The 25,792-nt window shown below is 35.5% G+C and overlaps 1 protein-coding gene across 2 annotated transcripts in view; it reads right to left on the reverse strand.

Moving 5' to 3' along the window:
- LOC121379914 overlaps nucleotides 1–25,792 on the reverse strand; it is a 122,384-nt gene that overhangs the window by 23,913 nt on the left and 72,679 nt on the right. Inside the window, exons 4-5 of one of the 2 annotated variants that reach the window (XM_041508589.1) lie at nucleotides 12,730–12,832; nucleotides 1,367–1,434 (exon numbers count right to left, since the gene is read on the reverse strand). In XM_041508589.1, the coding sequence (XP_041364523.1) occupies nucleotides 1,367–1,434; nucleotides 12,730–12,832 (171 nt within the window). The remainder of the gene's footprint in view (nucleotides 1–1,366; nucleotides 1,435–12,729; nucleotides 12,833–25,792) is intronic. The other variant, XM_041508588.1, reaches the window with a different exon arrangement.

The following is a 25,792-nucleotide window of genomic DNA, read 5'->3' on the forward strand; positions in this document are numbered from 1 at the left end:
CCAACATTAAAAAAAAAAAAATCATTTGAACAATACAACAAAAAATTGTTTACAAACATTTGCAAGTCTGGGTACTTACCTATTTACACTAGAAAAGCTTTTTTAAAGTATATACTAGTGGCACCAAGCATGTGTTGATGATCTTGATACATGAAGACCAATCATATATTTCATTTGTTCTACATTTTTGAAAGTAATTTCTTTTGCACACAAAATAGCAGATATTACTGAAATAAAACTTCACACTTTCATCTGAATTACTCCCAATTCTTGTAATTAAATTATTAATTCTTTATCTATACATTAAAATTTGGTTTTTATTTTATAAAACTAGATGGAACCATTATAAAACCATACTGAACAAATTATGTGCTAAGCTTAATTTATGCATGCACATACGTACTCATTTGGGACCCTACTGAATTCATGCCTAATTAAATATAACATTTTGAAGCACAAATTTCGTATTAGTACATAAACACCACACAAAAAAAACCCATCTTAAATTTGTGGAAATTGAAATGATGATTAAAAGGTCATCTTGTCATACAAGACCAGCCACTGGTGCAAGCAAGCAGTTAGGGATTGGTTAGTGAGTGATAGATATGTTAGATGAAAATCAACCCACACACTCAGTCAAGTTCAATTAACGGTCGATCTTTTAACATGGCACATGCTTTCAAAACAACTAAAAATTTCAGTCTTAAAAAAAAAATCAATAAAATAATAAAACAAAACTGCCTTTTTAATGAAAACAAAATTAAAAGTAATTTTAAAAACTGCATATAAAATAAATTTTAAAAAAATGTCCAACTACAATGTAAATAGTATTAAGTAAAATTAGTAATATTAAATGAACAAAAAGAAAATCATCGCAAAAGGTGTTTAACAAAACAAAACAAAAAACATGCATTTTTCTTTACTTAAAATTAAAAACAAATTAAATGAAATAAAAAGTATATAAATTTTGTTCTTAAAAATTCAAGAGTAATATTAAATGAACAAACCCCCCCAATTTTTTTTTTTTTTTTTTTAATTCAAGAAGCAAAACTAAAAAATCCACATATTTCTTCTATTTGGTTGTGTTTCTTTATAAATACCCCCCCCCAAAAAAAAACCCCACAAAAAACCCAACAACAACCACAAGATATCCACCCTGAAACCCTTCCAAATATGAATTATTATTATTTACAAAAGAAAAGCATCTAATGAAACTGAAAACCCCCAAAACAAAATCATGCAAAGGCATCAAACGCGTTCTGTAACTGAAGACGTGTCGTCAGTCTTGAACTAAAAACTAAACAGGCCATGCTAAAGATCACTGTTGATATTGAACCTGATTTGAAGTAACTGATTTTTCTCCTACCGACACCGCCAATTACTTCAGTGGATGCTAGTTGCTCACAACGAGCCCCGGTAAATGTCCTTGGGCATCTGTCAAATCAGCATGGTTATTATAGCAACAAGCTTCACCACCGGGGTATATGGCACAGTAACATGACCATCAAAACTAGAGCATCAAAAACACATCTTTAGCCAACAGCTTCTGTGATGACAAATTCAATAATACTCAATTTAATTTACTGATACCAGACTGTCCCAAGTTGTCTGCCATCGTTAAGATGTTGCCAACTAACAGATACTTTTTTTTACGACTAAAATTACATATTAAATATATTTATCAGCATAAAATATCAGTTGCTGTATAGTAAATGTGTTTCTGATCATCCTAGTGACTTTACTAGGTCAAACTTTATTTTATATCCTTATAAAAACATACACAATTATTGGGAGATCAAATACCAATTTGGACTACTTACAAACAGTAGAATAATCAGAAACACATTGAATGTACAGAGGACTGCCACTCCCAGACTAGTTTACTCAATCAAAACTAATTAAAGAGAGCATTTTGATGTGACCACATAGTACGTGTCCAGGAAAATGAGACTGGTGTATATTATAGTAATTACAACTAATCAGATGGCTGACTGGTTGTCATCTTTAACTACCAAAAACATAACCGTATTATTGTTTAACATGTACAGTAAGTATTATTACTTTATTATTATCTGAAACATAACATCCACACTCATTTGTGGGTTTTTTTACCCTTAAGTTGACAACATACATGTTCGGAGTATACCACTTTACTTTAACTGTCAACAGAAAGTGTTTACTTTGTATGTCTCAATGTAGTTACGTATACATGCACCGTATGCAGCTACATGTAAAGAGTGCATGCATTGTAATGCAGCTGGATACAAGCCAGCAACTGGTGTTATCAACACTCATCTAACCGGGATGTCTTTGCTTTTAACTGCACCATTATTTATAATCAATGAATGAATGTTTAACGACACCCCAGCACGAAAAATACATCGGCTATTGGGTGTCAAACTATGGTTAATTCAACCCAGTGCATTATTTATAGTGCCTGACAGGACAAATGACACATAATTATGCTCAGATCGATAGCTTTTCTTGTGGGAATAAAACGTAAAAGATTTAATGGTTTCCAAAGTTAAATAAAAGGCATATTATACAGTGTGTTTATTAGTGTATTTGATACACACTTCTGAAGTAACAGTTTGAATCTAACGGTAATATGATTATGTCAGTGTGACAATATAGATTATGAAGTATTTTATTCAATGATGCATTCAATACATTTTAATTACGGTTATATGATGCCAGTTAAAAAGTTAAAGTTTATTTTGTTTAACAATACCACTAGAGCAATTGATTTATTAATCATCGGCTTATTTGGTAATTTTGACGTAATATAGTCAGAGAGATGAAACCAGGTACATATTTCCATTAGTAGCAAGGGGTCTTTTATATAACAGGATAGCACATATCATGGCCATTGATATACCAATTGTGGTGCACTGGTTGGAATGGGAAATAGCCCAATGACGGGAATCAATCCTTGACTGACTGCACATCAGCCGAGTGCTTTACCACTAGGCTATGTCCTGCCCCTCCCCACAGACAAGCCAGACTGTACCACGGCCTTTGATATACTAGTCATGGGCTTTCAGGGGTTTTCACAATGTGTACCAACCTGTTACACCATTCTAAACAGAGGACAGTGGTTAAAGATATACTACCCGGTAGTCGTAAGGCACTGGTTGTCTGGACATGTTTACAACCGTATTATATCATTCTACACAGAGGAGAGTGGATAAAGATATACTAGTCATGTTTAGAACCGTATTAACCATTCTAAACAGAGGACAGTGGTTAAAGATATACTACCCGGTAGTCGTAAGGCACTGGTTGTCTGGACATGTTTACAACCGTATTATATCATTCTACACAGAGGAGAGTGGATAAAGATATACTAGTCATGTTTAGAACCGTATTAACCATTCTAAACAGAGGACAGTGGTTAAAGATATACTACCCGGTAGTCGTAAGGCACTGGTTGTCTGGACATGTTTACAACCGTATTATATCATTCTACACAGAGGAGAGTGGATAAAGATATACTAGTCATGTTTAGAACCGTATTAACCATTCTAAACAGAGGACAGTGGTTAAAGATATACTACCCGGTACTCGTAAGGCACTGGTTGTCTGGACATGTTTACAACCGTATTATATCATTCTACACAGAGGAGAGTGGATAAAGATATACTAGTCATGTTTAGAACCGTATTAACCATTCTAAACAGAGGACAGTGGTTAAAGATATACTAATCATAAGGCACTGGTTGTCTGGACATGTTTACAACTTAATTATTATACCATTGTAATAATGGGGCATATGGCACAGGTTGTCTAGACCTGTTTATCAACTTGCTACACTATTCTAAACAGAAGAGAGTGGCTAAAGATAGATTTTGCAATTAGGAAATAATCCAATGGGTAATTACGTGAAGATTTTTAAAATTTGGATACGTCTGCCAACTTGTTTCATCAATCTAAACAAGTCTGTGGCTAAAGATGCTTTTGTCAGTTACCAACATCCAGAGATAAAACAAAAACCCTGTAGACATTTATTAAAGTTTTAATTTTAGCACCACCCAAAAGCTGTTCCAGTCGGTCCTTGTTCTTCAATGAAAAGCTTTTAATAATGTTTTTACTTTCCTGAAAAGGTTTCTGGAGTTTTTGTCCTGTGTCATTTTCATTTCTGGATATCAATAAAAAAAATATCAAAAATAATTTGAGTTATATGCCCATCATGCACAGTGATTTGTAAATATTATAAGTATATTTAATAGTAAGAGGGTATTAATTAATTAACACACTATACTGTCACCCTATTTTCTTATATAAACATAGACATCAATTTTTGCCAAGATGGTGTTGCAAATGGAAATGGTTTTAATGGAGAAGCAACCATAGGAGCGTCAAAACGGAACCTTTTTAATGGATAGCCAAGCAGCTCTCGGGAATTTTAACATGAAATCCTTTTATTAGAAAATGAACCGTTAGTTAGCACCGTATCCAATAGCTCATGTTTTCTATTTGTAATTCCCAAGGCGGTGTGCAATATCAAATCAAAACCAGAAAAACTATTACCACATTGAAAAGGACATCCTCTAGGGATGATTCAACAAAACTGCGATATGAGCACATGGTAATGCAACGCTGTCAACTCAATTTATTGCATTTATTGGATGATAATAGGCATGCAACTCGAGATTTTAATCAGAAGAAGACAACATTTACTGTGTAGTTGGTTCCAGTCAAACACGTAGCTTTTCAAAGTATTTGTTTTATTTATCAGACTGATTCATTCATTAATTGCAATATTTAAAATATATTACAAATATATTACAGAGTTCCTAATAATATTTGTTATTTTATTTAGTTCATTGTTCGGGATGTAACACAGTGATAAAGTGTTGGTTTATTTAGTTCATTGTTCGTGATGTAACACAGTGATAAAGTGTTTGCTTGGTTTATTTAGTTCATTGTTCGGGATGTAACACAGTGATAAAGTGTTGGTTTATTTAGTTCATTGTTCGGGATGTAACACAGTGATAAAGTGTTGGTTTATTTAGTTCATTGTTCGGGATGTAACACAGTGATAAAGTGTTGGTTTATTTAGTTCATTGTTCGGGATGTAACACAGTGATAAAGTGTTGGTTTATTTAGTTCATTGTTCGGGATGTAACACAGTGATAAAGTGTTTGCTTGGTTTATTTAGTTCATTGTTCGGGATGTAACACAGTGATAAAGTGTTGGTTTATTTAGTTCATTGTTCAGGATGTAACACAGTGGTAAAGTGTTGGTTTATTTAGTTCATTGTTCGGGATGTAACACAGTGGTAAAGTGTTTGCTTATTTAGTTCATTGTTCGGGATGTAACACAGTGGTAAAGTGTTTATTTAGTTCATTGTTCGGGATGTAACACAGTGGTAAAGTGTTTATTTAGTTCATTGTTCGGGATGTAACACAGTGGTAAAGTGTTGGTTTATTTAGTTCATTGTTCGGGATGTAACACAGTGGTAAAGTGTTTGCTTATTTAATTCATTGTTCGGGATGTAACACAGTGGTAAAGTGTTTATTTAGTTCATTGTTCGGGATGTAACACAGTGGTAAAGTGTTTATTTAGTTCATTGTTCGGGATGTAACACAGTGATAAAGTGTTTGCTTGGTTTATTTAGTTCATTGTTCGGGATGTAACACAGTGATAAAGTGTTGGTTTATTTAGTTCATTGTTCGGGATGTAACACAGTGGTAAAGTGTTTGCTTATTTAGTTCATTGTTCGGGATGTAACACAGTGGTAAAGTGTTTGCTTATTTAGTTCATTGTTCGGGATGTAACACAGTGATAAAGTGTTTGCTTATTTAGTTCATTGTTCGGGATGTAACACAGTGGTAAAGTGTTTGCTTATTTAGTTCATTGTTCGGGATGTAACACAGTGGTAAAGTGTTTGCTTATTTAGTTCATTGTTCGGGATGTAACACAGTGATAAAGTGTTTGCTTATTTAGTTCATTGTTCGGGATGTAACACAGTGATAAAGTGTTGGTTTATTTAGTTCATTGTTCGAGATGTAACACAGTGATAAAGTGTTTACTTGGTTTATTTAGTTCATTGTTCGGGATGTAACACAGTGATAAAGTGTTTGCTTGGTTTATTTAGTTCATTGTTCGGGATGTAACCCAGTGATAAAGTGTTTGCTTGATTTATTTAGTTCATTGTTCGGGATGTAACACAGTGATAAAGTGTTTGTTTATTTAGTTCATTGTTCGGGATGTAACCCAGTGATAAAGTGTTTGCTTGGTTTATTTAGTTCATTGTTCGGGATGTAACACAGTGATAAAGTGTTTGTTTATTTAGTTCATTGTTCGGGATGTAACACAGTGATAAAGTGTTTGTTTATTTAGTTCATTGTTCGGGATGTAACACAGTGATGTTTGCTTGGTTTATGGTCGGTATAGGATCGATCGCCATCAGTGAGCCCATTGGGCCATTTCTTGTTCCAGCCAGTGCACCATGTCTGGTATATCAAAAGCTGTGGTATGTGATATCCTGTCTGTGGGACGGTGCATATAAAAGATCCCTTGCTGCTATCTACTAAAATTAACAAATGTTTGACATCCAATAGCTGATGATTAATAAATCAATATGCGCTCTAGTGGTGTTGTTACACAAAACAAACTTGAACTTTTATTTAGTTCACAACAATACTTTTATATAATTCAGTTCGTGACAATATTTGTTTATCATTCAATTCATAAAAATATTTGTTAATGCTATCTTATTCAGTTCATGACAATATTTATATTATTAGTCATGATATTATTTTTCATATTAAACATTTCATGACAATATTATACATGTAGTTCATAATTTTTTTTTAAATTATATAGTTTGTGACAATATGTATATACTTTTCAGTACATGACCATCTTGTTTTAATTATTCAGTTCATGACTTAGAGAATACTCAACAAGTTATGAGGCAATAACCGTTTATCTTGCACGAGTGAATGGATGGGCATTTTTCAAAATATTTTTGATATTTTACCTTAATATACAGTCAAACCTTCTTAACTAGCCACCTTTATTATGCATCCACCTTTCGTAAGAGACCACCTTATTATTCCCAAGTAATTTGATATCATGTTTTGTAACTTATTAACCTGTATTTAACACTAACAGACATGTCTTAAGAGACAGTCTTTACTATTCTTCCAAATATCTAATGAATAATATTACAAATTAGACCTATATAAAGCAAGCAACCATCTTAAACGATCGGATTCCTGTACTGTCAAATGATCTAATACAAACTGACCTGCATTAAGAAGCCAACTAACTTAAGAGGACATTCTATGACACTATTAGGTGGCAGTTTAACAAAGATTTGACTGTACTGAATGGTATACATTTGTACTACTTGGATGGAAATGAAACACACATAAGAATAAGTGTATGCCAATAGACATATATGTGTGACAGAAATGAAAAGAATATATATATAATAACAATAAATAAATGGTGATAGTGAATAACATTTATACAACAAGAAAAAAATGGTGATATTGAAATAAAATGTATACAATAAATGACAAAAATAAAATATCCAGCTGCAAGAAAATAAGTAAGCAGTTGTAGAAAATAGAAATCAAACAATTTTCAATTATAACTTGCTTTTGGACCCGTTCACAATCAATAATTTAAATTTTTTAAAGGAATATTTTCTTCTGTTTTGTTTCACCTCTTTTTTTACAAAGCATACACTGACATTACCACCCAATCCAAACCCAGTGTACAATTTGTACTTTTGTCAAATTGCTAATAACTGTGAACAGCCCCTTATCATAAACTGAAATAAATAAAATATAAGACAAAATGAGAAAAAGAATATTTGATGAAACCCCAGTACGTTTTCCAATTAGCTGCTGTCGGGTTTCACACTTGTTAGGTGTAGTAATTGTCAAGCACTGTCTAGAGCAGAAACGCGTGTTCGAAACCCTAGTGATATAGGGGCACGTTAAATTAGTTACCTACCTACCTACCAGAACAGAAAATGGGGTCAAAAATATATGTTTTTTGTTCTACTTTATATAAATAACAACTGGCTTGTGACCTTCCCACTAGAAACTGTGTCCCCCAGATTCATTCATATGGGCATGTTGAGTACGAAAAAGAAACAAATCTGGCATTAAGTAGACACGACTTTTTGGAATATTTTCTCATTCCAGCCAATGCTCCACAACTGGTGTATCAAAGGCTATGGTATATACTGTCCTGTCTGTGGGATGGTGCCTATAAAAGATCCCTTGCTGCTAATTAAAAAGAATAGCCCATGGTATTGTGGCAATGGGTTTTCTCTTTCACTATCTTTGTTAACATTGTTTTGTTTAACGACACCACTAGAGTAGACTGATTTATTAATCATGGACTATTAGATGGCAAATATTTGGTAATTTTGACATATAGTCTAAGAAAGGAAACTCGATACATTTTTCCTTTAGTAGCAAGGGATCTTTTCTATATACCATCCCATAGATAGGATAGCACATACCACGTCCTTAGATATACCATTATCTTTGTAGTAGTTAACCAGTAGATGTAAGTGATCCATGGCATTTAAAAAATGCTTGCTAGACTGGTTTTGTTATTTATGGATGTGACAGAAATCAGTCAAATTGTTAACAGGTGCTCCACACGAAATCTACCTTGTATGTACTGAACGCAGCCCCTTGCCTAGTGCTTATCTCAAGCTTTAGTAAAATTAAAGCTTCAATCTGTTTAACAACACCAGTAGGGCACATTGATTAATTAATCATCAGCTACTGAATGTCAAACATTTTTTTTTTAAATGAGGAAACCACTAAAAAAAAATTATTAGCAGCAAAGGATCTTTTATATGCACTTACTCAGACAGGACAGCACATACCACAACCTTTGATACACCAGTTGTGGAGCACTGGTTGGGATGGCAAAAAAATAAAAAATAAAAATCAGCACATGGGTCCGCCAAAGAGGTTTGATCCTATGACCCAAATACTTCTGATTGAGCTGGATCCTACCCCAAAGCATTAATAAAGTCTGATCACACAAATAACATATACATGTATAATTAAATTAAAGTCTAGAGATTTTCCTAAAGACTCGAGTCACTTTTAACATTTTATAAGGACTGACTGATCTTGCTGTCACCATTAAAAAGCTACCTTTTTCATTTAGCAGCAAGTGATCTGTTTTAATTGTACATAACGACAGATACCATGACAACAGGTATGATATCCTTTGATATAATAGTCAAGTATAATTGGTTGGAATGAGAAAACCCCAGGAGATCTTGTTTGTTCATTAATACAATATATAATGTATGTTCACCAATAAATAAGCACCCTTTTAGACTTCCATGCAAACGACCGGCCTCGGTGGCGTCGTGGCAGGCCATCGGTCTACAGGCTGGTAAGTACTGGGTTCGGATCCCAGTCGAGGCATGGGATTTTTAATCGAGATACCGACTCCAAACCCTGAGTGAGTGCTCCGCAAGGCTCAATGGGTAGGTGTAAACCACTTGCACCGACCAGTGATCCATAACTGGTTCAACAAAGGCCATGATTTGTGCTATCCTGCCTGTGGGAAGCGCAAATAAAAGATCCCTTGCTGCCTGTCGTAAAACGAGTAGCCTATGTGGCGACAGCGGGTTTCCTCTAAAAACAGTGTCAGAATGACCATATGTTTGACATCCAATAGCCGATGATAAGATAAAAAAATCAATGTGCTCTAGCGGCGTCGTTAAATAAAACAAACTTTACTTTCCATGCAAACGTGTGTATCTGTCAAACTCAGTCTCTGTAGTCTATTTGCACCACATGAATGATACTGTCCAGAATGACCCTTAAATGTTTGTATCAAAACCTTTTAGACAGGGACTCCATTAGGCCCGTGAAAAACGTGTCAGATGTGTTGTTATTGCATCACACATTAATGCTGGCAAACCACAAATCAGTGTCTGGAATATCACGTAAATAAATAAATAAATAAATACAAGATGTCCGACCAGACATAAAACAACTGGTGATTAATAATGTGAATGATGACTTCGCAGTTCTATCTGACATCACTTAATGGTACTTGTTCCTCAAACACTGCATGGTGTTTCTGTCATGCTCAGGGGTTTAACATTTAAAAATTTTAACTTGAAACTCAATGAATAATCAATTACATTTACATGTATAGTCTGACCCACAGGGAACGCCTTTTTTTTCATACTATGGAATTTACTTCAAGTTATTTATTTTTGAGCGAACTGTTTTCTAAATTGCACACCAAAATAGTTGTGTTTTTTTGTTGTTATTTTCAAAACACTTACTTTTATTCTTACGTCAAACCAAACTGAAATTATTTACAAAACACATTTTTGTAGGAGGATGGGACGGACTATAAATATTCTTGCATAATGAGAACTCGGCACTTTTTCAAGTCATAACTATAGATGGTCTCTACCATATGGCTTCTGCAACATTTGGTTTAAAACGATTCCTGTACTCATCGACTAAAAATATATGATGTCTACAAAATCAGATCTTGTTTTAAGAATACCAGAATTCTGACATGAATGATTAATAATCAATTACCGTAAATATTGCATAACAATACATCGGCCTCATTTTTGAAATTATAGCTATATTTGATATCTAACATATAGCTACTGCAACATTTGGTTAACAGGATTCCCTTCGACCTGGACTAAAAATATCAAGTGATGTCAATAACAATTAGACTTTGTTTATCTTTAATAATCAATTAAATATTGCATAACAACACGTCAGCACATGTCTAAAATCATAGCTATATTTGGTTTAACTGGATTCACTTCCACCTGGACTAAAAATATCAAGTGATGTCAATAACAATTAGACTTTGTTTATCTTTAATAATCAATTAAATATTGCATAAAAACACCTCAGCACATGTCTGAAATCATAGTTATATTAATTTTAGTCTCCAACATATATGGCTACTGTAATATTTGGTTTAACAGGATCTCCTTCAACCTGGACTAAAAATATCATGTGATGTCGACAAAATTACACTTTGTTTTTCTTTAATAATCAATTAAATATTGCATAACAATACCTCAGCACATGTCTGAAATCACAGCTATATTTGGTTTAACAGGATCTCCTTCGACCTGGACTAAAAATATCATGTGATGTCGATAAAATTACACTTTGTTTTTCTTTAATCATCAATTAAATATTGCATAACAATACCTCAGCACATGTCTGAAATCACAGCTATATTTGGTTTAACAGGATCTCCTTCGACCTGGACTAAAAATATCATGTGATGTCGATAAAACTACACTTTGTTTTTCTTTAATAATCAATCAAATATTGCATAACAACACCTTAGCACGTCTGAAATCATAGCTATATTAATTTTGGTCTTTAACATCTACTGTAACATTTTTATATTCCATTAGTCCTGGACTAAAAATATTATGTGACCTTGTTTTTTGGAATACAAATCTACTGAATATTCCCCATTCCAGATTCGTTTATGTCCTGAATCCGAACAGTGTGCTGAGTGGCTCAGGAAATTGTTTCTATTAAGATGCCTACTCTGCCGCCCATAGAGCGATAACGGTGAATTGTGTGCAGTGAATTGCCATTCTTCAGATCACAGTAGCCATCTGAAGCCCACTCCCATTAGTGTACAGTTAAAAGTGTCCTGCTTACAGCAATCAATTCTTCACCACATACGCGAAAAATTCCTGCTGTAATTCCAGTGAATGCTCATTTTATTTCCCTAACGCAAAAGCAAAAATGATTAGCTGTAAAAAGTCAGATGACAAAATGTCATCAAAACATTAAACAGCACTTTAGGATGACTGACTTTTTTATGCCTCACTTGATCCTACATATGCTGTTTAATGTTATGATCAGAAGAAGAAAAAAATATATATTGTCACGTTGGTTACAGGCCGTTTTGACAGTTTTATTCTAAAGAATTTTCAATCCTCCTTTAAGCCCAAAATCGAAACATTTTACCACAAAAATATAAATAAAGTAATTGTCCCAGGACAAATAATTTAGTCTTGTACAAATTTAATTTTAAACAGTGGCTCACTTCTGGAAGTAAATTCAGGCACGGATTCAGGCAGGGGCCCAAGGGACCCGCCCCCCCCCCCCCCCCCCCATTTTTGGTGAAACAATATATATTACAGAATACACAAAAATGCAAAGTTATCCCATCCACCTGTCAAGGACCTTTAAATTCTATTTTCAAATACTACAACAGGTTTTGGGACCCCTCTATTACAAAATCCTGGATCAACGCCTCAAATTTGTGATAAAAAATTGTATTATCTTCTATGAAAAAATTTATTCTTGAGGTAAATTCATAATAAACCAATTATATATAAGAATTATTTGTTGTTTTGTTTTTCTGAATTTATCGATAGCATGGCGAAACAATTTTATAATAAATTTGTATTCATTATACATTAATAAATTCACACAAAAAATAAGGCAAACAACTCTTTTTATTTCAAACAACACTTTTATTTAGTTAAAAAATACCCCCAAAAATCTGTTTCTACATGTTTTGCGTAATGACATCCCATTTGGCATAATGATGTAATTTTCTGAGGTTTATCAATGTATAATGGTCACAAATTTAGTATAAAATTGTTTTGCTATGCTACACTTTTTTTTTTTAATCAATGTTATCCAATAGGAATAGTTTGTAATTATATTGCTATAACTTTGCTAAGAAAAGCTGTCTAGCTATACTTACACACAGAACTGGCGTTTGAGGTCGCTGATGTACCGACAGTTGCCCCCGTTCAGACAGTACGTTTGGGACGAACACTCGGGATACTTCGGTTTGGCCACCTCAACTGAAAATACACAACAAACAATACCATTATAGTTCTTCAGTTATGTTTATTAAGAAAAAGTTAAAATGTCTAAAAAAAAAAAAAATTCAAATTTGACAATACCACTACAGAGCACACTGATTTATTTTAATCATCGGCAACTGGATGTCAAACATTTGATAATTCTGACATACATGTATTATAGTTTTAGAAAAAACCTTCTGCATTAGCAGTAAGGAAAAGTATACATGTACTTCCATTAGACAGAACAGCATATACCATTCCTTTGATATACCAGTTGTGGGGGAATGGAAAAAACAAGAAGTAATCCACTGAAGGGAGGGGCTAGACGTAGCACAGTGGTAAAAGTGCTCGCTTGATTCGCGGTCGGTTTGGGATCAATCCCCGTCAGTGGGCCCATTCTCACATCAAAGGCCATGGTATGTGCTATCCTGTCTATGGGATGCTGCATATAAAAGATCCCTTGCAGCTAATCGAAAAGAGTAGCCCATGAAGTGGTGACAGTGGGTTTCCTCTCTCAATATCTGTGTGGTCCTTAACCATATGTCTGACGCCATATAGCCAAAAATAAAATGTGTTGAGTGTGTACTTAAATAAAACATTTCCTTTCTTCCATTGAAGGGTTTTGATCCTATGACCAAAGCATCCCTGGCAAACACTTCCTGGTGTGAACTAGATCCTGCCCTGTTTGTAATAAAAATCATACTTAATAAAAAAAAAAAAAAATACTATACATGTAGCTACATGGTCCAGTTTGGATTTGTTTTATAACTTTTATGTTTGAGTTAAAAGTTTGTTTCGGTTAACAATACCATGAGAGCACACTGATGTATTAACCATTGGATACTGTCAAACAGTTGGTAATTCTTTCATGTAATGTTAGGAAACCTGCTACATCTTTTATCTTTTACATGCACTTTCCAACACACGGTGACAGCATATACCACAGCCTTTGATATACCAATCATGCTGCACTGTTTGGGATAAAAAAAAAAAAATTAGAGAATGGGTCCCCTAAGGTGATTTGATCCTACAACACAATGCACCTCAGGCAAGCACTCTACCGACTGAGCTAGATCCTGCCCTTTTATGTTTCCATCAAACTGGACAGAATTTGTAAACGTTTCTACAACTGTGTAAGATAATCTTTAGTTGGAGTTACCAGGTAAACATCCCTCTATCTATCCCCCTGTATGATACGGATTATTTATCATCCATTAAAGGCATTTCGTAGGAGATATCGCTATCTCCTGCGATATTCTCCTAGGAGATATTGCATTTTATAATCTTGATTGGTCAAATTTTAATCACAAGACATTATTTTGTTACGTCACTGTGCATGTTTCAGCACTAAACCTATCATTAGTGATATCATGCCACTCACCCATTGTCGTTCTGCTAGTTATTTTTCGTTCTGCAAGTTAACGAGTCTATCACTGCCAAATATAGTAACATTCAGCCCACATTACTGACATTGTTTACATTTGTTGCAAATGAAAAGAACGATAATGGATGATAAAAAGAATACTCCCCCTCATGTCTTGTGTTATTATAATTTATCAGTACTCATTGATAAAAGTATAACTCGTGCTGATAAATTATATCACAAGAGACTCTATATACTGAAACATACTCTGGTATTATAACTTCTATCTGTTTTAAATTTCTGAAAATATATGCACCTCACACTGAAACTAAATCCATAAAATACAGTTATAAACAGTTATCTGTTTTAAATCTGTGAAAAGCACAATACTTCACATTGAAACTAAATCCATAAAATACAGTTATAAACAGTTATCTGTTTTAAATCTGTGAAAAGCACAATACCTCACACTGAAACTAAATCCATAAAATACAGTTATAAACAGTTATCTGTTTTAAATCTGTGAAAAGCACAATACTTCACATTGAAACTAAATCCATAAAATACAGTTATAAACAGTTATCTGTATTAAATCTGTGAAAAGCACAATACTTCACATTGAAACTAAATCCATAAAATACAGTTATAAACAGTTATCTGTTTTAAATCTGTGAAAAGCACAATACTTCACATTGAAACTAAATCCATAAAATACAGTTATAAGCAGTTATCTGTTTTAAATCTGTGAAAAGCACAATACTTCACATTGAAACTAAATCCATAAAATACAGTTATAAGCAGTTATCTGTTTTAAATCTGTGAAAAGCACAATACTTCACATTGAAACTAAATCCATAAAATACAATTATAAGCAGTTATCTGTTTTAAATCTGTGAAAAGCACAATACTTCACATTGAAACTAAATAATTAAAATACAGTTATAAACAGTTATCTGTTTTAAATCTGTGAAAAGCACAATACTTCACATTGAAACTAAATCCATAAAATGTGGTTATAGACACTTGTATACATGAAATTTTTGAGAAAAACAAATTATATCTCACACTGAAACTAAAAATGAAAGCATTTTATTCTGCTAATACCGCTTGCACTGAACTCAATGGCACCCAATACATCAGACTTAAATTACCATTCCAGCAGGTGGTATTGTCATACCAATATTTTCCAAACACTAAATCATACTTACCGATGGCACTAACTGCCATTTCTGCCTTCACGTAATTATATTGATCAAGTCGACTGCCCCAGCCCGAGCCATATTTAACAAACAAAAACCATAACGGAGCTATATATTCTCTTACACAAACCCCAAACAATCAAACTTTACTCAGTCCATTTGTTCTGCGAGTAAACAATATTTCAATTTATTTGCTTCGTCTGTGCATTTAATGTTACTTTGCTTCAAAGCTAAATATCTATGATGGCCAACATCGATTTGCTGTCATCATCACCCGACGAAGAAATGGCAAGCGTGTGTGTGTACACACCGCACACCACACACACACCACATATTGACGAATGACGCTTCATTACTCTCTCTCCTTGAATCACCATGAGCAACACTTGTGTCCCGGATCAAGGAATTGATTAGTAATGTGATAAAGACTTAATATGAAAATACCACATTTGTTCATATTCACTTAAGTGTGGGTTAAGACCGGAATAAACTCTCCAGTGAAAAGAAACAGATAAGATCTGCGTTCAGACAAATAAAGTCATGGGGTTGGTGTATAGCTCGCCGGTAGACAGTACTATAGTCTCACGTGTGAGGGATTGCAGGATCGACTGACCTCAACGGACTCAAATTGTTTTTACCCATACCAACCAGTGCACAAAGTTTGTACATCAAAACCTGTGGTATGTCCTGTCCTGTCTATGGATATATGCATATAAAGGATTCCTTGCTGCTTTACTGGTGGAGGGGTGGGATGTAGCCCAGTGGTAAAGCGTTCACTTGATGTGCGGTCGGTTTGGGATCGATCCCCGTCGGTGGGCCCATTGTGCTGTTTCTCCTTTCTAGACAGTACACCACAACTGGTATAACAAAGGCCGTGGTATGTGCTATCCTATCTGTGGGATGGTGCATATAAAAGATCCCTTGCTACTAATGCAAACAAATGTAGCAGGTTTCCTTTCTGAGACAATATGTCAAAATGACCAAATGTTTGACATCCAATAGCCGATGATTAATAAATCAATGTGCTCTAGTGGTGTCGTTAAACAAAACAAACTTCTTCTTCTTATTGGTAGGAGAAGCCAATGTGGCATCAGCAGGTTTCTTCTTTTTGTCCGTCTACCAAGTTTGAAATAACCATACAGCAAATAGCCAGAGTTTAAAACGTTCTCAGGTGTTTGTGAAACAAACATGTCACAGAACAAACACTGAAAATGACTGACCTTTTTTCCAGACCTGTACAAATAATCAAACCTTGTGTACTTATTAATTTTTATAATTATAAAACTCCAGTCAGTGACCCTGGTTGCTATGGTTACATTTTCTATTCCACAGAAAATGCAGTTGGAGTTGCTGCACACACCAGGATAGCCATTAATACACTGAACAACAAAAGAATTAAATCTTAAGATATAAATTTTCTTCATGATACAGTTACGGTAACACACCACCATTTGGCATGTCATTAAATAAAACAGGGCTCGAAACGGTCTGTGGCCAGGCCGCCAAATGTGACCAATGACCTGTTTGGGCAACTTAAATATTAAAAAAACAATGGCGTTAGTCGCCCAAATAATATTATCTTCGTTAGAGCTATAACACATCAGCCGCTGTTAATATTTGTATTCCACATTGAAATTTTGCTCATGGTTCGCTTACCATAATTTGCCAATATGCATTATTATTTTTTGGGCCACCATGTTTTGGCGAGTTTCGACCCCTGATATAATCCGGTTTAGGAAATAGTTCCTCATAAAAAAATGCTACAAAATTCTGATATACTTTTTAAAATCTTTCTTCTGTAGTATTTAAATAATCCATTGGTTGTATTTGTTATATGTAGTACTAACTGGTAACAACTGTGCAAGTCGTATAGTGCCACTTGTATAACAGCAACACGAGGTGGTTGAAAAGATTTGTGGTCGGGCTATGTTGATTTTTTTTACACGGTACTTGTCAGTTGAGAGCACTCCCTAAAATTAGAAGTCACATAACCCTCTTGATAATGTTGGATTTTTCATAGAATATATTCTGACATAGAAATTGTGTTGAACTGCATGGAGTAATTAATGGTGGTGTGTAACCTTAATTCAGTATAAAAAGAGTCAAAATGGCCTGAAATGCTCACAAGACTCTGGTAATTTTAATAGACACAAAAACGAAAGGTATTCAAACTGAATAATTCTAAATACATTAAGGAACTGTTTTATTTAACAACACACTCAACACATTTTATTTATGGTTATATGGCATTGGACCTATGGTTAAAGACCATACATAATGTTGAAAGAGGAAACCCGCTGTCACCACTTCATGGGCTACTCTTTTCAGTTAGCAGCAAGGGATCTTTTATATGCACCATCCCACAGACAAGATAGTACATACCACAGCCTTTGTTACACCAGTTGTGAAATGAGAAATACATTAAAGAAAACCAAATTATTATTTGCATTACTTTTATTGTTCAGTATACGTCAGCTTTGGAAAGACATATAATTTACAAATATAAAGCTATTTTTTACTTGGTAGATAATAGATATATATGTACACATATAGGTTTTTACAGTGACAGGACATTGGCTATTAATAGGAACAGACTGTGAGATATGCTGCACCATGTTATACCATGCATGCATCATTACTGGTCTACTGTCAGTAGTAAGTACATTTGTCACTGGGTGCCGTTTCGTTTCAACAAGTTGTATGATTGTGTCTGCGGGAAGATACTGTTGTGACAGTTGGGAAAGAGATCTGTTCGCTTATGTGAGAGAAGAAATCAGTCATGATGGTATTCTGAAGCCGATAGTTAAATTGCAACCCTCAAGACTGTTTGAAAAAGAAATGTTATCTGCCTTGGTTGGAATGTTCTTATCTTCATCAGACACCCAGACTATTCTTTTAATTCACTGTCTGAGACACTGTTCTAGTTACACACACACACACACACACACACACACACACACACACACACACACACACACACACACACACACAGAGAGAGAAACAGAGACAGAGACAGACAGAGAGATAGAGAGAAAGAGAAGAGAAAGAGAGAGAGAAAGAGAGAGAGAGAGAGAGAGAGAGAGAGAGAGAGAGAGAGAGAGAGAGACAGAGAGCGCGCGAGAGAGCGAGAGAGAGAGAAAGAGGGGGGTGGGGGGTGGAAAGAGTGAGAGGGAGAGACAAAAATATTTTTACAGAGAATGAGGAAATGAACAGTCAGAAAGAGAGAGAAAAAAAAAAAGAAAGGGAAGGAGATGAAGACAGAGATGAGTGAGAGTCAGGGAAGACAGACAAATAGGCAGACAGATTAATACCATACAATATATACAAAGAGAGAGACACTAATAGAGAATGTATGTGTGTGGCTGCTTAATATAGGACAATGTATACTATGAAAGAATACAAGTCTGCTCTCTTAATGCAGGTGATTGCTTACTACAGGTCAATGTATACACTATATTAGATTTTGTGAAAGAATAAATATCTGGCCTCTCAACACAGGTGGCCACTTAATACAGGTCAATGTATACTATGTTAGATGTTTTGAAAGAATAAATATCTGGCCTCTCAACACAGGTGGCCACTTAATACAGGTCAATGTATACTATATTAGATGTTTTGAAAGAATAAAAATCTGGCCCCTCAACACAGGTGGCCACTTAATACAGGTCAATGTATACTATGTCAGATGTTTTGAAAGAATAAATATCTGGCCTCTCAACACAGGTGGCCACTTAATACAGGTCAATGTATAGTATGTTAGATGTTTTGAAAGAATAAATATCTGGCCTCTCAACACAAGTGGTTGCTTCATACACATTGTCATTAGAGCAGCTAACTAATTGTATATATACTTCAAAATGTTACTAGTTCAAAATGTCTGAACTTCAAACAGATAAGATAAACAACTTGTTTTCCAAGCTTTAAATAATATTTGCCCCATAGGTTAAAAAAACAAAGAAGAAAAAAAAGGTTATAAAAAATAAAAGGAAGAAAAAACGTTGAAGGGAGTCCTGAAAAACGACTATCTTTTCATCAAAGGCAGTTTATCAGCTGTAGAACGAGCATCAAACATGTTGAAAACACATCCCAGTGCCGCAGCCATCTCAACGAGATGAGTTGATGAAACAGATCTGAGTCTAGTGATGACAGATGAACATATAATAGCAGATGATTGGTGGACACCTTGGATTCTGCCCCCCCCCCCCCCCCCCCCCCGAAAGGTTACAGAGGTTAAAGGTTATAATGCCAGCTTGCAACAAACAGTCGCTGCAGTGAAGACTATTCCACTTGGTGAGCTGACAGTGGTAGATGGTCAACAAACAGTCGCTGCAGTGACGACTATTCCACTTGGTGAGCCGACAGTGGTAGATGGTCAACAAACAGTCGCTGCAGTGACGACTATTCCACTTGGTGAGCCGACAGTGGTAGATGGTCAACAAACAGTCGCTGCAGTGACGACTATTCCACTTGGTGAGCCGACAGTGGTAGATGGTCAACAAACAGTCGCTGCAGTGATGACTATTCCACTTGGTGAGCTGACAGTGGTAGATGGTCAACAAACAGTCGCTGCAGTGACGACTATTCCACTTGGTGAGCCGACAGTGGTAGATGGTCAACAAACAGTCGCTGCAGTGACGACTATTCCACTTGGTGAGCTGACAGTGGTAGATGGTCAACAAACAGTCGCTGCAGTGACGACTATTCCACTTGGTGAGCTGACAGTGGTAGATGGTCAACAGTCACCAAGTACTTCCATCAGCCAGTCAGTTATAATAACTAGTATGTCTATCTGCAGCACATAGAACAGCTAGAAAGTCAACTAAATTTGTAATCATTACCTGCAGTTGATTTCCCACATCTGCCAGACTGTTAATTATAGCAAGAAAATCAACTTGTAACCATTAGTTGATTCCCTCCCCACATCAGCCATTGAGTTGTAATTATATCTATGTATAGTACATGACAAACAAGGAAGTGAACTAGCAACCAATAGTTGATTTCCCATCAGCTCAGACTGTTATAGCAAGAAGGCAACCAATAGTTGATTTCCCCCATCAACCAGACTGTTATAGCAAGAAGGCAACCAATAGTTGATTTCCCATCAGCTCAGATTGTTATAGCAAGAAGGCAAGCAATAGTTGATTTCCCCCATCAACCAGACTGTTGTAGCAAGAAGGCAACCAATAGTTGATTTCCCATCAGCTCAGATTGTTATAGCAAGAAGGCAAGCAATAGTTGATTTCCCCCATCAACCAGACTGTTGTAGCAAGAAGGCAACCAATAGTTGATTTCCCATCAGCTCAGATTGTTATAGCAAGAAGGCAAGCAATAGTTGATTTCCCCCATCAACCAGACTGTTATAGCAAGAAGGCAACCGATAGTTGATTTCTCATCAGCTCAGATTGTTATAGCAAGAAGGCAAGCAATAGTTGATTTCCCCCATCAACCAGACTGTTATAGCAAGAAGGCAACCAATAGTTGATTTCCCATCAGCTCAGATTGTTATAGCAAGAAGGCAAGCAATAGTTGATTTCCCCCATCAACCAGACTGTTATAGCAAGAAGGCAACCAATAGTTGATTTCCCCCATCAACCAGACTGTTATAGCAAGAAGGCAACCAATAGTTGATTTCCCCCATCAACCAGACTGTTGTAGCAAGAAGGCAACCAATAGTTGATTTCCCCCATCAACCAGACTGTTATAGCAAGAAGGCAACCAATAGTTGATTTCCCCCATCAACCAGACTGTTGTAGCAAGAAGGCAACCAATAGTTGATTTCCCCCATCAACCAGACTGTTATAGCAAGAAAATCAATTAGTAACCATTAGTTGATTTTCCACCAACCAGATGATGTAACTATATCTATATCCAGTACACACCTGAACAAGAAAGTCAACAACTATTAGTTGACTTCCCATCAAGCAGACTGTTTTAATTATATATCTACCGTACATGATACAGCGATACCATACATGATACAACGATACCATACATGATACAGTGATAAAGTCAACTACAGCCACCAAGTGGTGTTATTTCCATTAGAAAGACTGTTATAATTATTTATCTACAGCACATGTAGAATTGTTTCATCATCCAGGCTATTACTATTATAATGATATATTTGCGGTACATGAAACAATGACAAGTCAACTATGGCAACCAAACTAATTTTCTATCAGCAACAGATAATTATGTATCTACACAACATTAAAATCAACTATCTACAGTGCATGACACAAGAAAAAGTTAAAGTTTGTTTTGTTTAAACACACCACTAGAGCACACTGATTTATTAATCATCAGCTATTGGATGTCAAACATTTGGTAATATGACATATAATTTTAGAGAGGAAACCCACTACATTTTTCCATTAGTAGCAAGGGATCTTTCATATGCACCATCCCACCGACAGGATAACACATTCCACAACCTTTGATATACCAGTCGTGGTACACTGGCTGGAAAAAAAAGAAAGAAGCCCAATGGGCCCACCAATGGGGATTGATCCCAAACCGACTGTGCATCAAGTGAACGTTTTACCACTGGGCTATGTTCCACCTCTGACACAAGAAAGTCAATTATATATAGTGCAGTGAATAGTAGGGGTTTCCTCCATCAGCCAGACTTATAATTATATCTATCTACAACAAGAAAGTCAATTATATATAGTGCAGTGAATAGTAGGGGTTTCCTCCATCAGTCAGACTTATAATTATATCTATCTACAACAAGAAAGTCAATTATATATAGTGCAGTGAATAGTAGGGGTTTCCTCCATCAGTCAGACTTATAATTATATCTATCTACAACAAGAAAGTCAATTATATATAGTGCAGTGAATAGTAGGGGTTTCCTCCATCAGCCAGACTTATAATTATATCTATCTACAACAAGAAAGTTATAGTTGATATTTTTATTATTCCATGTGGTGCATTACTGCAGGCATATCAAATGTTGTGACATGAATAAAAATCATCTTCACTGTTAACCAGGAATAGACTATGAGTAGCATATGGAGAGATTTTTCATGTCTTTTTGGAATAAGGACTATATGTTTTTGCACATATGATTAACTGACATTGTAGACCCATTCATTATGAATGGATCACAAATAAATACACTTTATGATTGCTGCAGTTAAGTAGGCAAGAAAAATGATAAAAATCAATTCCTATCTGAGGAAGAAAATGTTTTTGTAAGTGCTTTGATAAAGTAAACCTTGACTCTCACAGAACTGGTTTTCGCTGACTGGTTGGAATTCGTTTTCATTACCGATATCGGGGTAGTGATGCTGGGAAATACTTTTGAATATTTACCTAAAGGAAGATAAACCTATGTGATTGAACCCATAGGAATGGTATCTGGAGTTGGGGAGTATACAATCTCCTGTAGACAGGGGCACACAAAGCAGAGTTTTACCTTTATTTATATGGAGTAGCAGTGTTCAAAATAAGCACTTGTTTGTTTGTCCTGACAAGTGAAAATCTATTTGGACAAGCAAAATGTGCTTCAGTGGTTGTCCAGTGGACAAGTAAAAAAAAGAAATTCAGTGCAGTTTCATTTTGAGCAATCACAAACATCATCCTGGTACTAGAATAAAACAATCTGTTTATTTGGACAAGTGAAAATATTGGTGGACAAATAGATTTCAAAAGTAAAATTTTTTGCTTATTTCTATCACTGGAGTAGGACAAATAATGTACAGTTTTGTCCTCAAGTGGGGGAAAATGCCCCTGGTTCCTATAGTGGGATTGTCCTCAAGTGGGGGAAAATGCCCCTGGTTCCTATGGTGTGATGTCATTAAACAAAATAAACATTAACTTTTTGTAATATCACAATTTTCAGGATACACAAGTGAATATCAATTCACTCATCGCCAAAAACACAGTATTGCTTCGTAGGTCATCGAGTATTCTCTAAATCTATATCTCGTAAACGACGATAACTTCAATTAATTGTGGCGCCATCGAAACTGATTTTCCATTTCCTGCTTTATATATATTGGTATTAACAGGGTTATCTCTATGACCAGTCCTTTTCATATTGTGAATATCTCTTATAGACTGGGTGCAGGCAACATCATGCAAATACATGCATTACTTCAGGTTCTACAACTATCTGCCAGCGGTGATTATCAAGTCATGCATGTGCATTAAATGAAGCTTATCTGAATCTACTGCCACCATGAACACAGCAGTACCTCGTTCAACTGACTGACACAAGTGCTTCATGGTGTTATGAAACACTAGCTACTGCCCTTTCTGATTATCATGTTAAATGAATTTGGTAGGATGAATTGCACTAACAACTGCCGGTAGCAGGGGAATATAGTAGGTGGTTACAAGTGCCTCTTAACAATGCCAGCATAGTAACAACTGAACAATTTTCGAAGTGAACAGACTAAGCCCATGACTAAAGCTGATGGGAATTGGCAGGAGTGTGGCATAGATGGCCACAAGTGACAATCATCTATCAAAGTTGGGGCGGGATGTAGCTCAGTGGTACTGCGCTTGCTTGATGCGCAGTTGGTCTGGGATCGATCCCCATCAATGGGCTCATTGGGCTATTCTCATTCCAGCCAATGCACCATGACTGGTATATCAAAGGCCGTGGTATGTGTTATCCTGTCTGTGGGATGGTGCATATAAAAGATCCCTTGCTGCTAATCGAAAAGAGTAGCCCATGAAGTGGCGACAGCGAGTTTCCTCTCTCAATATGTGTGGTCCTTAACCATATGTCTGACGCCATATAACCGTAAATACAATGTATTGAGTGTGTCGTTAAATAAAACATTTCCTGCCTTCTTCTATCAAAGTTGGAGACAAGGATTGGGATGTTGAGGTGGACAGCGAAAGAAGTTGAAAGGTAGAAGGGTGAGACTGGGATGAAATAAGATGGAATAACAAGGACAGAAAGGAAAGGGGGCAGTGTGGAAGAAAACAAAATTGGTAGTATGACAGCCAGTCAAACTTTTAGTAGTCCATGTACTCATCACAAAACCACATCCCTACGAATTCTTTATTACTTAATAAATAGTAGTCATCTGAATCAAACTTGATAGCCATCGGTTTTAAGACTGCTTGGCACTGGGTTCACATCCTAACACTGCCTTCTATGGGGAGATTTTTAATGACAACATTAGAGCATATTAGTTATACTGACTAACTAATCATCAGCTATTAATATTGATAGTCAAATATTTCGACCTCTGACAAGTGACCTTCAGAGGAAACCCAATACATTTTAAAATCCATTAGTATCAAGAGATCTTTTATATGCACCATCCCCCAGGATAGCACATATATGTAACACAGCCTTTAATATACCAGTTGTGGTGCACTGGCTGGAATGAGAAATAACCCAATGGGCCCACTCAATCCCCTTTTTAAGACTCATCAGCACTGGCTTTCACATCCTAGCACTGACCCCTATTCTAGCGAGTTTTAACAGCTCAGTGGGGAGGTTTTTAATGACACCACTAGAGCACATTGATTAATTAATCATTGGCTGCTGGATGACAGACATATTGGCAACTCTGAAAAGTGGTCTTCAGAGAAAACCACCTAAATTGTTTCATTAGTAGAAAGGGATCTTTTATATGCACCATCCCACCACAGTGCATTACACAGCCTTTGATGAAATGGGGGAAAAAATGATGGGTCCATCGAGGTGGTTTGATCCAACACAAACTCTTCTTTCTCTAATTACTAACTATTAATGCATTGTCCTGGACAGACAGTCCACATTGCTGGTGTGTGTGTCCCGGACAGCATGACTGAACCATAATTGGATATAAGAAGAAAAATTAAGTTAAAATAATTAAATTTCTGTTGTAATAATTAGTTTGAAGGCATCCATCCCACTGGTCTAGCCGTTTTTGTTGAATTCTTGCTGAGTGTAAATATGACGTCACTTTATATATTGGCACTTTGTATTATTGAGCTGTAGTTCAAGAAAAAAAAAAAAAGAAAAAAAAAAAAAAAATTCAAAATAAAGTATGATCTTGTTTGACAAAAAAAGAAATATTGTTTGTGTTTTAATTAATAAGTATATTTCTAATTTTATTATAAGGATTGTCTGTTTTTAGGCCGTTCATTGGGTTTAGAATAGTAAGAAAAAAAAAAATTATAAACCTTTTATTGCCGATTAACAGTTTTTGTATACTTTGTTTGTTTTTTATCATATCCTGAAGAACCTAAAAGACAAAACAAACAATCGTTGAATGACAGGCGTTCAGTGTGGGTGATACATAATGAGTATTCATTGCTGGGCCACGTGATCAATCCTCATTGGTGGACCCACTGAAACCAATAATTCATCTTTGATTGGCAGATAAATATCAGTTTCCCATCTACTACTGTCTATTATGGCAGCCAACGTTTTAAAGCTGA

Source organism: Gigantopelta aegis, chromosome 8 (genome assembly GCF_016097555.1).
Source record: "Gigantopelta aegis isolate Gae_Host chromosome 8, Gae_host_genome, whole genome shotgun sequence".
Taxonomy (NCBI): domain Eukaryota; kingdom Metazoa; phylum Mollusca; class Gastropoda; order Neomphalida; family Peltospiridae; genus Gigantopelta; species Gigantopelta aegis.